This window comes from Myotis yumanensis, unplaced genomic scaffold (assembly GCF_028538775.1).
Source record: "Myotis yumanensis isolate MYYU_CA2020_CCGP unplaced genomic scaffold, mMyoYum1.0.hap1 SCAF_10, whole genome shotgun sequence".
NCBI lineage: Eukaryota > Metazoa > Chordata > Mammalia > Chiroptera > Vespertilionidae > Myotis > Myotis yumanensis.
In genome coordinates this window covers 36,370,121-36,383,296 of record NW_027223761.1, presented here as the reverse complement: position 1 = coordinate 36,383,296, position 13,176 = coordinate 36,370,121, and the positions used below count along the sequence as shown (strand labels likewise).

The 13,176-nt window shown below is 52.7% G+C and overlaps 1 protein-coding gene across 5 annotated transcripts in view; it reads left to right on the top strand.

The window, feature by feature from the left end:
- Positions 1 to 13,176, top strand: part of AMPD3 (adenosine monophosphate deaminase 3) — a 51,047-nt gene that overhangs the window by 33,014 nt on the left and 4,857 nt on the right. For all 5 annotated transcript variants that reach the window (XM_070425309.1, XM_070425311.1, XM_070425308.1 and 2 more), the window contains exons 7-13: positions 1,861 to 2,055; positions 3,980 to 4,111; positions 4,666 to 4,829; positions 5,577 to 5,703; positions 9,273 to 9,436; positions 10,483 to 10,603; positions 11,743 to 11,916. In XM_070425309.1, the coding sequence (XP_070281410.1) occupies positions 1,861 to 2,055; positions 3,980 to 4,111; positions 4,666 to 4,829; positions 5,577 to 5,703; positions 9,273 to 9,436; positions 10,483 to 10,603; positions 11,743 to 11,916 (1,077 nt within the window). The remainder of the gene's footprint in view (positions 1 to 1,860; positions 2,056 to 3,979; positions 4,112 to 4,665; positions 4,830 to 5,576; positions 5,704 to 9,272; positions 9,437 to 10,482; positions 10,604 to 11,742; positions 11,917 to 13,176) is intronic.

The following is a 13,176-nucleotide window of genomic DNA, read 5'->3' as shown; positions in this document are numbered from 1 at the left end:
CCTGTTTGGAAACTCTAATGTTTGTTTACTAGACCTGGGGGTTAGATGAAAGAAGGAATGCATTTGGATCTTACGATGAATTGAAAACACTGACATCTTTTACTTGTTCCAAAAACAATTGTCTTGGAGATTTTGGAGTGTGGATGCTTCCTGGGTGGTCCAGTTGTTTTCCTCCCTCATCTTGTGACCCAGGGGGGTAAAGACAGACTGTACCCCCTGCAGTGTGTCACTGGTAAGCTGGAGGACACGACCAGAAACCCCAGAATGTGCTGAGTCATGCTGAGGTGGTGACCTTCTTTTGGACTGAGCCAAGCTGACCTTCTTTTGTGCCTCCACATGAGCCCAGCTCAGCCCTGAGGTGTCTGAGCCTTTACACGGTGCTTTTGGTGCTTTGAATGGCTGCGTTTCCCTGATGTCTAGTGGTCTATCTTTCTGGATTAATGGCAGGAAGGGCCTTGATGAGGGAGTGATGTGGCCAGCAACATGGGCTGCCTGGTATAATGCCCAGAGAGGTTCAGTGGATCAAATGTCTGGTTTGGCATGACTTGGTGATGCCCGGTCAGCGGGACAGCATTCCCAGGCCTGAGGGCAGCCGCCTCTTCACCCCAGCCCTGGCAGGGTGCCCAGTCAGCCGCAGTAGTAACTGCAGAGTGTGGCGTGGCAGCCAGCTGCACTCTGGCCTGTGAGGCTGCTGCCACCCTCCCCACGAACCTCCCTTAGGTCCTTTGGGCTCTTGGAAGCAGGACCAGGATGCTCACTGTGACCCCAGGTTATCCGCAGCTTAGCTCGGGCTCTGTTTCTTTGGGGCTGGCATCTGAATGGAAGGCTCAAGAGAGGTCAATGGGTAGAGTGGGGTTTTGTGGGACAGTGGGTGGGCCTTGAGATTATATGAGGATATGGACATCATCAAAATTACTGGAACCTGTTATACCGGCTCATTTGTTTATTTGGCCATCCACTGATTTAAGTAAAACATTGTTCCAGGCTCTAGAGCAGCGGTTCTCAACCTGTGGGTCGCGACCCCTTTGGCGGTCGAACGACCCTTTCACAGGGGTCGCCTAAGACCATCCTGCATATCAGATATTTACATTACGATTCATAACAGTAGCAACATTACAGTTATGAAGTAGCAACGAAAATAATTTTATGGTTGGGTTACAACATGAGGAACTGTATTTAAAGGGTCAGAAGGTTGAGAACCACTGCTCTAGAGACTTACATGCACTGGACATGGTCCCTGTCCTGTCTAGTGAAGAAGGATCCAGGAAAATATTGGAGCGGATCAGAGGACATGTACAGTACAGGGAGAGTCTGTGCCGGCTCCCGAGGTTGGGTAAGGGAGACTCATCAGCTGTGCTTGGGGGATCAGGACTAGCTTTCAAATGGAGGAGGTTTTAGGAAGTTTTCAGGTGGCTGAGATTGACGAGGAAAAAAGAAGGAATGCCAGGCTGGGGACATGCATGGGCAATGATGTGGTGTGGAATAGCATGGTGCCAGGGGCACCTGGCAGTGGTGTGGCGTGGCTGGAGCATAAAGCAGGGCCCTGGCAGGGGAGAGGTAAGGTTTGATGTAAGCCTGGAATCCCAGGCTACGGAGCTTGAGCTTAATCTTGAAGACACGAGGGGCACTGATGTTTCGTTAACAGAAGTAGCCGGATCCAATCTACAGCTTAAAAAGATTTCTAGATGCTGGAAGGAGTTGAATTGCACAGCAAGGCTGGAGGGAGACCAGTTCCAAAGTCTAGAGAAGAAGTGGGGAGGGAGCATCCAGGCATAAGCGGCACCCTGAGGGTTGGACGTCTTAACTCTTGTTGCCAGAGGAGGCGGCCCGGCTCACGGGTTGGGGGGTGCCGTGTTGCAGGTGGACACGCACATCCACGCGGCTGCCTGCATGAATCAGAAGCACTTGCTGCGCTTTATCAAGCACACGTACCAGACGGAGCCTGACAGAATCGTGGCCGAGAAGCAGGGCCAGAAGATCACCCTGCGGCAGGTGTTCGACAGCCTGCACATGGACCCTTACGACCTCACTGTGGATTCTCTGGACGTCCACGCGGTGAGTGAGCTTCCACCCCGGGGCCTCAGGCAGTCCCGGCTGGGGAATCAGCCGCCTGAAAAGAAAACATGATTGTGCTTGGAGAGAGGCTGACTGTGCAAGCAGCTTTTTCTTCTAGCCGTGGCGACTGTGAGAGATAATTTGGCCTCAGAATCACTGGCTGGGAGCAGCCCTGGGCCAGGGGACAAGAGTATGGGACATGGAGTCAGGCAGGTCCCAGTTCTATTTCCACTTCGGTCACTTAGCAGTTGTGTGCCCCTAAGCCACTCACTTAAGCTTTAATTTCCTTGCCTATAAAATGCTTAATGCAACATGCCTATTGACATTTCAGAATTATTAAAATACTAAATGATGGTGCAGCTACATAGTAATGGGGTTTCCTCAGCAATTCCACTCCTAAGTATGTACCCAAAAGAACTGAAAGCAGAGACTAAAACAGATACTTACACATCAATGCAGCATTATTCACTATGCCCAAAAGGTAGAAGCAACCCAAGGATTCATCAATAAATGAATGAAAAAACAAAATGTGGTATATCCATATAATGGAATACTTTTCAGCCTTAAAAAAGAATGAAGTGCTGACATCTGCCATAATGTGGATGATCCTTGAAAACATTATGCTAAGTCAAAGAAGCCCTATACAAAAGGACAAGTAGTGTATGATTTCACTTGTGTGAGGTACCTAGGATTTGCAAATTCATCCAGACAGAAAGGAGAATAAAGATTGCTAGGGACAAAAAAAAAAAAAAAGATAAAGAAAAAGAAAAAAATGATTGCTAGGGACTGGGGGAAGGGAGAATGTGAAGTTATTATTTAACTAGAGGCTGGTGCATGACAATCATGCTCTGGAGGGGGGCATCCCTCAGCCCCTCCAGACACCCAGGGGAATGTCCAACTGCTGGCTTAGGCCTGCTCCCCGCGAGGGGTCCTTAGTGCTGCTGCGGAGTCTGTAGAGGCTCCCGCCACCACTGCTGCATTCACCACTGCTGCACTCAGCAGCCTGAGCCTGGTTTCTGGCTGAGCAGCACTCCCCTTGGTAGTGCACTGACCACCAGGGGGCAGTTCCTGTGTTGAGCGTCTGCCTCTTGGTGGTCAGTGTGCGTTATAGCTACAGGTCAATCTACCATAGGATTGATTTGCATATTAGCCTTTTATTATATAGGATAGGTACAGAATTTCAGTTTTACAAGATGAAAAGAGTTCTGGAGATGGATGGTGGTGATGGTTATACAACAATATGAATGTACTTAATACCACTGAACTGTACACTTAAAAATGGTTATGATGGTAAATTTTGTGTTATGTGTATTTTACCCACAATAAAAAAATCTGTTGCATAAACAAACAAAACACTGAATGCGATAAGGTGGAGAAAGTGCATTATGAAATTTAACTAGTAATAGGACATACTTTATTTTTATTTTAAAAAAATATATATTTTCATTGATTTCAGAGAGGAAGGGAGAGGGAGAGAGAGAAAGAGATAGTAACATGCCCCATACAGGGAATTGAGCTGCAACCCCAGCATGTGCCCTGACCGGGAATCAAATTGTGACCTCCTGGTTCACAGGTCGACACTCAGCCACTGAGCCACACTGGCTGGTCAGGGCACACTTTATTGATTGTTCAATAGTTTAGCATCCTCTGCTCACTCAGCCAGCCATGCTTTTAGCCATAGCAGCTTAGAGCACAATGCTCTGGTCTTCCTTCACCAAGGTCCCCCCACAAAAGGACCCCAAGGCTGACAGAGTGAAGATGCATGGTCCTGGCCCCAGGACATTTTGATTTTATGCAAGAACTGACAGGGAAGACCTTTCAGTGTGGCCCTGTGTCAGATCACCTTGTAAAGGCCTGGAGAGGGGAATGGCTGTGGTGGCCGTAGAACAAAGCGGTGAATCTGGCTGTGGCCCCCTCTCTCCAGGGCCGGCAGACATTCCACCGCTTCGACAAGTTCAACTCTAAATACAATCCTGTGGGGGCCAGTGAGCTGCGTGACCTGTATTTGAAAACGGAAAACTATTTGGGAGGAGAGTACTTTGCTCGGATGGTCAAGGTGAGTGGGCCCGCAGCCTCTCCAAGCCCTCCTCAGACACCTGCCAGCATCTGCCCTCAGAAGGGGGTTGCGTTTGGCCTCCTTGTCATCTTCTCCTTCCCGAATCCCTGCCCACCCACCATCCAGCTCCGGCGAGCTCAGGTGCTCAGGGGCCCAGTGCTCTGGCCCCGGCTGTCGGCTCCGAGTGTGGACAGGCTGGTGCTGAATGTGTCCACTGTGTGGACTGTGGGCAAGAGGAGGAGGAGGGTGCCCACCCTGAGAGCATTCACAGCGTCCAGCCTTGCTGCCCTGTCTATTTGCAGCCTGAGCTTGGCTGGGAGCAGCTGAGCTCCCTGGGGAGCCGTGTCTGCTGCCTGGCCTGGTTATGCTGTGATGGTGCAGACCCAAGGCCTTTCTCTCCAGGAAGGAGCCTCTGCTGAGGCGAGTGAGTACTTGCTTGGCAGCCAGGTGATGTAGATGAGGCCTCCCCAGCCTGGGAGCAGGTGGCTGAGGGAGCTGCAGGATCCAGCAGCCGGGGTGCTCGTGGCCTGACCTGAGCTCTTCTTGGTGCCCAGGAGGTGGCCCGGGAGCTGGAGGAGAGCAAGTACCAGTACTCAGAGCCGCGGCTGTCCATCTACGGCCGCAGCCCCGACGAGTGGCTCAACCTGGCCCACTGGTTCATCCAGCACAAGGTCTACTCTCCCAACATGCGCTGGATCATCCAGGTGCCCCGGATCTAGTAAGTGAGGCGGCCCCCTGCCTGCTGGTGCCCCCTGGGCCCCCGACCTGTCCCGCCTGGGCCGCCGAGTCTGCACTATTGAGACCTGTTCCAGTGCCCACTTAGGCCTCTTCTCCCAGGGATTTTCCTATAGGTAGGGGTGCTCAGCAGGGAGGTCTTTGTGACAAACTCTTACTCTTTAAAGAACATATGTGCACAAAATGCCTGGTGGGAACTGCTGCCTGTCTTCTCACTGCAGGATGCGGAGGTCCTTCTGGGTGAGCACCAGGGAGTCGGGCACCTGATAGTGGCCTGCATTGCTGGCCCTCCCCTGGATCTGACTCAGAGACCACCACTGTCCTCTCCAGCTGTCTGGCTGATGGGGGGGGGGGGGGGGGGGGGCGGGTCGTGGCCCCTGGGCGGACTGTGGCCTGTGCTTTAGGGGAACTGAACTGAGTGGCAGAGAGTTTGGATCCCTGGGGAATAGGAAGACTCATCTCCGTGGTCACCCTGAATCCCTCCACCCTTCTCCCAGTGTGGCCTCTGGCTTGAGAAAGCTCTCGGAGGGGCTTGGGTAGGTGCCGAGTTTGCCAACCAATGCTAGTAGTGCAGATGTTGCTGGGAGTTGGAGAGGAGGGGAAGGACAACGTTCAAGCCGCATCTCTGCCTCCACTCAGGGTGTTTTGTTTGAATGGGAAGTGACTGAGGTCCATCTCAGGCCAAGGGGGCTGTTGGGTCCACCTTGATCGTCGTCTTCACTTTCCCCAGTGACATATTTAGGTCAAAGAAGCTGCTGCCAAGCTTTGGGAAGATGCTGGAGAACATCTTCCTGCCCCTTTTTGAGGCCACAATCAACCCCCAAGATCACCGAGAGCTTCACCTCTTCCTGAAATATGTAAGTGTGGGTGGTGCCCAGGCGATGTGCGTGGAGGTGGAGAGAGGAGAGGATTCCTGGAGTGCTTGCAGGTGGTCTGACTGCTAACAGGCCCCTGACTCATCTTGACCCTTTCCCCCACCCGGTCCTGGTAGCCTCCCCACCCCTCCACATACAGGCATTCACAAACTCAACCACCCCTACCCCATGACCCCAGCCTTCTGGAATCTCCCCTGCCTCCCTGTCAGAAATCTTCCCCAGAACCTCCACCAGATACTGGGGCCTGTGCTTTAGGGGAACTGAACTGAGGAATAGGAAGACTCATCTCCGTGGTCACCCTGAATCCCTCCACCCTTCTCCCAGTGTGGCCTCTGGCTTGAGAAAGCTCTCGGAGGCAGGCCAGGACTCCGGGCAGCGTGCTGGGCGTGGGTGTAGGTCAGTGATGGCGCACCTTTTGAGCTCGGCGTGTCAGCATTTTGAAAATGCCCCTAACCATGCCCCTCTCTGCAAGTCTAGCACCCCTCCCGCCCCTGCTGGGCATGGGGCCTCACTAGTTTGTGGGGTGGAGGTTTTGAATGAAACTCTGATGGAAAGAACATGGCCTGGTGTTGGGTGGGGGCAGTCTGGGCTGAGCTTTTGGACTTGGGGCTCTAGTTCTAGCTCTACCACTGACCTGCTCAGTGGCTTCTAATGTCTCACTCCACCTCTGGGTTCTCTGGGTTTGTCCATTTGTGTAACAGAGAAGTTGGACTCAATGATTTCTCATGGCTTTTCCTGCTCTGAAGGTCTAGGAACCTTTTAAGGTCTGTCACTCCTGTGCCCAGGCATGGGGTTGCCAGCCCCACCAGGCTCCTCAGGGGCACCCTGGGGCGTGGGTGGGTGCTGGGGTGGGCAGCACAGGGTAGACTGAGGAGTCAGTGCCTGGCCAGGGGGGGGCTGTAAAGACTGGGTCCTGCGCCAGCAGCACCAAGCAGCAGCCTCCGGTTTCTTTAGAGACGCAGACATTTCAGCTCTCCTGCTTTTACTTAGAAAGACGGTCCTCACACCTTAAGCACACGCGCCCCACACAATATATTGATCTTCCGTGTCTGTTTAGTTCCATGCGAGAGGGAGAGAAGGGGCGTAGGAGACCTAACCAGAAAGGGCATCGTGGGGCAGGCGCTGGTCGCTTGCTCTGTGTGCCTGGCATAGAGGTAGCTGAGGACAGTGAGAAGCAAGGTCAGTATCTGGTGGAGGTTCTGGGGAAGATTTCTGACAGGGAGGCAGGGGAGATTCCAGAAGGCTGGGGTCATGGGGTAGGGGTGGTTGAGTTTGTGAATGCCTGTATGTGGAGGGGCGGGGAGGCTACCAGGACCGGGTTTCAACACGCTGAGGGACATCACTGAATCTGTTTTAGACAAACACCGTCCTGGCTGCTGTGTGGTGAGTGGCCTGGAACAGGTGGCTGGAGGTGGGGGAAAGGGTCAAGATGAGTCAGGGGCCTGTTAGCAGTTAGACGGACGGGGACTTGAACTAGCCGTACAGCCCCGCTACTGCTGCTGCCTGCTCCGGGGCCCGCCCGTGACGCGATCCTGCTTCAGCCTCATGGCTGCCCTACTTTACACCATGGTTGGTGTTAATAATAAGAGTGTTATGTACTAGCCGTGTGTTGGACCCTGTGTTGATAATAAGCAGCATTATGTGCTTGCTGTGTGTCAGACCCTGTGCGAGGCGCCCTCCGGGGACTGTCCCATTTAATCCTCACACCAGCCCTATGAAGCTACTAGCTCCAGTTTACACACGAGGAGATAAAAACGGAAAAGTGGCAGAACGGGGATTCATATCCAGGTGCCTGACTTCCGAGCAGGTGTTGTTATCCCCATCCCAGATGGCCTCCTAAGTAAGAAACGTGTGGCTCATGCGGGAGGCAGGCCAGGACTCCGGGCAGCGTGCTGGGCGTGGGTGTAGGTCAGTGATGGCGCACCTTTTGAGCTCGGCGTGTCAGCATTTTGAAAAACCCTAACTTTGGTGCCATGTCACATATAGAAATTTTTTGATATTTGCAACCATATTTTTGATATTTATTTTATATATTTAAATGCCACTTAACAAAGAAAAATCAACCAAAAAAATGAGTTCGTGTGTCACCTCTGACACGCGTGTCATAGGTTTGCCATTACTGGTGTAGGTTGACAGGACAGGGTGGAGCCTGAAGGTGGGCTACAGGGAGAGGTCCAGGGGGCCTCCTGGTGCCTGGGGTTTTGGGGGGAGGGTGCGCCTTTCAGGGGCCATTGCTGACAATGGGGGAAGAGCAGACTTGAGCAGGAGGAGGAAGAATTAAGGTTTGTATATATTTTGTGCTTGAGGCCTGTGGGAGGTCCAGTTCCAGGCCCTGCATCCATTGGTATAGAGTTCAGTAGAGGGGCTGACGTTACCCCCATGCCCGGCCTTGAGAGTCCCGGTGAAGCTGGAGCTAGTGGGGACAGAGCAGAACTTGAGTCCTCCCGGTCCCCCATGCCCGTCCAGGTCATGCTGAGAGCTATGGGGGGAGCCTTGTTCCTTTGACACATAGGGCTCTGTGACGGGGAAGATTCTGCCCAGCCCCTCCTGGTCCCTTGCTCCTTTGGGAGAGGCTGGCAGACCCACCTGGGGCCAGTGTGGAGAGAAGTGGGCAGTCTTTCAGGGGTCCTTCCTAGAGCCCTACTCTGGCTGAGTGTAAGGAGGGACACGTGTTAGCAAACTGCCCCACATGCTGGCTAAGAGGCTGTGTCTTCACAGGTACATTTATGGTCAGGGCCTGACCTCTGGGAGCAGGTGACTAGGAAGCCGGTGCCTAGGGTGGGGCCATAGGGCATAGTCTGGACCCCAGCCGAGGTGTAACTGAAGTGGAAGGTGGGAGTCTCCGGAACTTCTCTGACCTGGCTCAGAGGGCAGCTCCCGGGGAAGAGGCGGTGTGTAGAGCCACCTCCTCCCAGAGCCATGGCTCAGCACTCCAAGGAAGCCATATTGGATGGGGCCCACCTTGGGACATCCCAGCTGTTTTTACGTGACTACACCTGGGACATGCCCTTGGGCACTCTCCACCTACAGCCCCGGAGTCTAGATGTTGAGCCCATTTAGGCTCAGAGCCTGTGGTCTCTGGCTAATCACCTTGGCTCTGGTTTGCTTGCAGCCCAGCCTTCCCTCACAGGGCCACTGAGTATTAAATCAGTTGATGTGTGGTAAGTGCTTCAAGCAGGGCCTAATGTATAGTAGGTGCATGGGACATGCCTGTCCCCTTCCCCTCAGAGCTGCTGTCCCTGCTGCTGATGGCAGGACTGCTGGCCTGGGCACAGCAGAGGAATGAGCAGTGGGTAAGGCTGCCTCGCTGTCCCCTCACCATTGCCGCCATCACACAGGGGCTTAGCACTCTCAGTCTGGCCCTCTGGGTACCTTTGGAAACTCTGGAGGAAAGTTGATGGTATTGTGCCCACTCCCCATCCCTGGGGGCCACTGTGCCTCAGGCTGGCCCTGTGGCCCCCAGCTGAGGCATGAACCTGAGAGGCCCGGCCTCCAAGGCCTCCAGCAGCTTCTCTGCCTTGGCTTGATGTAGGGCCCCTCGTCCCACCCAGGTGACAGGGTTCGACAGTGTGGATGATGAGTCCAAGCACAGCGACCACATGTTCTCGGACAAGAGCCCCAACCCGGACATCTGGACCAGTGAGCAGAACCCGCCCTACAGCTACTACCTGTACTACATGTATGCCAACATCATGGTGCTCAACAACCTCCGCAGGTGGGTGAGCTGCCCTGCACCCACGGCCACGGGCCCCCAGCCTCCCACACAGGGCCAGGTACACAGGCAGTCACGCCCACTACAACAGGCACAATCAATCATACATACCATGGGGCCAGACTCCAAGCCTGCACACACACACACACACACACACATACACCCCTACATGTGTACCTGCCTGTACTTGATATGATACAAGCATAGGACGTGCCAACACACATGCAAGTATTCACACTTGCAATCATTCATGCAACAAATTATTGCACCTGCTACGTGACAGGCACTGTCCTAGGCACTGGACACATTATAGGGAACAAAGCAGACTAAGCCCATGCCCTCATGGAGCCTGTACCCAATGGTCTTACAGGCCAGGCTCCCACCAGGGCACACATGCAGATGAGGCACACATGGCAGGAGTCAGGTGCCCAGCGCACAGGACACTGAGCCGTCCATGCCCCTCTCTGCAAGTCTAGCACCCCTCCTGCCCCTGCTGGGCATGGGGCCTCACTAGTTTGTGGGGTGGAGGTTTTGAATGAGACTCTGATGGAAAGAACATGGCCTGGTGTTGGGTGGGGGCAGTCTGGGCTGAGCTTTTGGACTTGGGGCTCTAGTTCTAGCTCTACCACTGACCTGCTCAGTGGCTTCTAATGTCTCACTCCACCTCTGGGTTCTCTGGGTTTGTCCATTTGTGTAACAGAGAAGTTGGACTCAATGATTTCTCATGGCTTTTCCTGCTCTGAAGGTCTAGAAATCTGGGCTACAGGCCTGGTGAAGAGGGGAGGGGAGGAGTGGGTGGAGGACAGGGCAGTCTCCTCCTACCACTAGGCTCCCTCTGTGCCCCAGGGATAGCGCCTCTTGGCTCTGAGGCATTGGGCCTGGCCTCTGCATTTTCGGAGGGGCAGTTTCCAGGGTGCCCGGCGTCAGCTGGGTTACTGTCTCCCCTGGAGTAGGCCCTGAGCTAGGGGTGCAGGCCCAGCCTGTGGGGTCCTGCACAGTGTGGACCAGGGGTCCTTGCTGACCAAGAGCCTGCCTCACTTGTTCTGCAGGGAGCGAGGTATGAGCACGTTCCTGTTCCGGCCTCACTGCGGCGAGGCTGGGTCCATCACCCACCTGGTGTCTGCTTTCCTGACTGCCGACAACATTTCCCACGGGCTGCTCCTCAAGAAGGTAACCAGCCATTCACAGACATCCACCTTCAGCGACAGCCCTGCCCTGGGCTCCCCTGGGGAGGAGTGGGATCTCCGGGCTCGTTTGCCCCTGGGAGCCTCTGGGCCTTTTCCTGGGCAGGGCTGTCTGTAGTCATCTTCGTTTCATATTTAATTATGAAAGTGATATTATAAATATAACACAATTTGGATTTCCAACAAATGGAGAAATGGGAAGAAAACCCCCACCCATATTGCTATTGCTTTAATAGAAACAGCCATTTATAGCTTTTTAGTTTTTCCTATTCCATCTTTTTTTCTTCCAGAGCATATTTCTAAATGCTTATTATAATAATAAACAGAGGTTTTTGTTCCTTCCTGGTCCCTTAACTTTAATTAACAAGCATTTTTCTGTGCTGCAACGTATGTATGCTCCGCATTCTGAAGGCTGTTGGAAGGACGGCCTGCCGTTTGGATGGTCCATCTTTGATTCAACCATCTCTAGTTGCTGGGCAGAGAACCAGCTTTTTGCTGGTGTAAATAATGCTCCCATGAACTCTGTGCATGTGGTCTGCACCATTGCTTGGATCGCTTCCACAGGGACGATGTTTGCTCAAACTGCTCCCCTGCTGTGGTCCTGGGAGGTCTAACCTCCCGTCACATTTCTGTGTGGGGTGGGTACTGTACCAAAGAAACCTCTCTAGCCCAGTTAGGTCTGCCCCTTCCCTTCTGCTGGAGTGTTTATAGCCTCAACCTGAATGTTTGCAGTCAAAGCAACAAAACCACCAAGTGGGGCATCTTCCAGACTGACCACTGAGGTCAGCGCCTGGGGAGGGCAGCTGAATATGCAGGTTGGGGTCAGCTGGGGCATGCAGCTGCCCTGAGCTATGCCTCCACTTTGGGGGCAAGAGGGAGCACTTCCAACAGTGGCAGGAGGGCAGACCCAGGGAGAGAGGGGCATGTGATGTAGGAATGAGGTGAATGTTGAGGTCGGGGAAAAGGAGGAGGGATGGGATGTCCTGGCTTTGGGGAACTGGGGCTTGCCTGGGGACTTGCACAGACACTGCTCAGACCCCTGGCTTCTCCCCTCCCTTCCTCCCTGTCCACCCTCACCCTCCCCATCACCTGGCCCGTCACCTGAGTTTGGTGGTTCTTTTGCAGAGTCCGGTGTTGCAGTATCTCTACTACCTGGCTCAGATCCCCATTGCCATGTCTCCTCTTAGCAACAACAGTCTGTTCCTCGAATACTCCAAAAACCCTCTGAGGGAGTTCCTGCACAAGGGACTGCATGTGTCCCTCTCCACCGACGACCCCATGCAGTTCCACTACACAAAGGTGAGGACTTTAGGGGAGGTGAGGATTGCAGGTCCTCCCAGCAGGCACCGGTCCTGGCCTGGCCTCTCACTGCAGTGCACGGCTCGGTTCTGCTGTCAGGGTGAGGGCAGTGGCCCCCTGAAGACAGCAGGTCAGCTCCTGGTGAGGGAAGGAAGTGTTCTTCCAGGAGCCCTCTTTTGGGGGCTTTGAAATCTTGAAGGTACAATTTCATTTCCTTGCCTTTCCCCTTTCTTTGATTCACTAGCTCCGTGACGCTGGTAAAGTTAGTTGATGTTTCTGTATCTTATTCTTCTTCATGTGTAAAATAGGGAAAAAATTGTCTCACATCTACCTTTCAACTGTAGTGTGAGGAGGCTTCATTAAGATGGTGAAGAGCCTAACGGAGCATCTGTACAGAGCTTGTATTCAAAATGTTGGCTACCATTTTTCTCAATAATGTTATTATTATTACACTTTGGACTCTGGGGAAAGGGAAGAGGAAGGGAAAGGCAATGTCATGCATGGGGACCAGCCATTAGTGAGCCAAACACATTTTGATGGTATTGATAAGACAGCCACTGATTAGTGAAAACAGAAGTCCCAGAGTCTTCTAGGACAGGTTCTCCAAGCTTTGGTCTAAGATCCCTTTATACTCTCAAGAACTGAGGCCCTCAGAGAGCATGAGTTATATCTAGTGATAAACCTATTAAAGGTTAACATGAATAGCTATTTTTATGAAAAATAACCATATTTCCTAAAATAAAAAAATACTGAGAATGGCCTTGTTTTACATTTTTGCAAATCTCTTTTAATGTCCGGTTTAATAGAAGACAGCTGGATCCTCATATCTGCAATCTGTTGTGCTAAATTGTTTCTACCAAAGTATAGGAAGAAAACCTTCCCCTTTCCAACTACGTATCTTTGGAAAAGGGAGGACCTTTTAAAAGGCCTTGGGGACCCCCAGGGATCCTGGGACCACATCTTAAGAACCGCTGCTGTGAGATACACAGGCAGTGGGGTAATGGAAGGACTTGGGTTAGTCATACATTTCACATCCCAGAAGATAAAGTGATAGCACAGCCCAAACCCAAATCCTTTGGGGATTACACTGTCTCACCGCTGATACTGATCATTTCTCCTTATTTAAGGTTCCATCTCTGCTCTTGGTAGTGTACTCAGATTAACTTTGACTTTTGGACAATCTTAAGGAAATATTCTGTTAAATAAATAACAAACTATGAGCAGGTACTAAAGGTGTGCCTGACCCGGGAGACTGTCCCA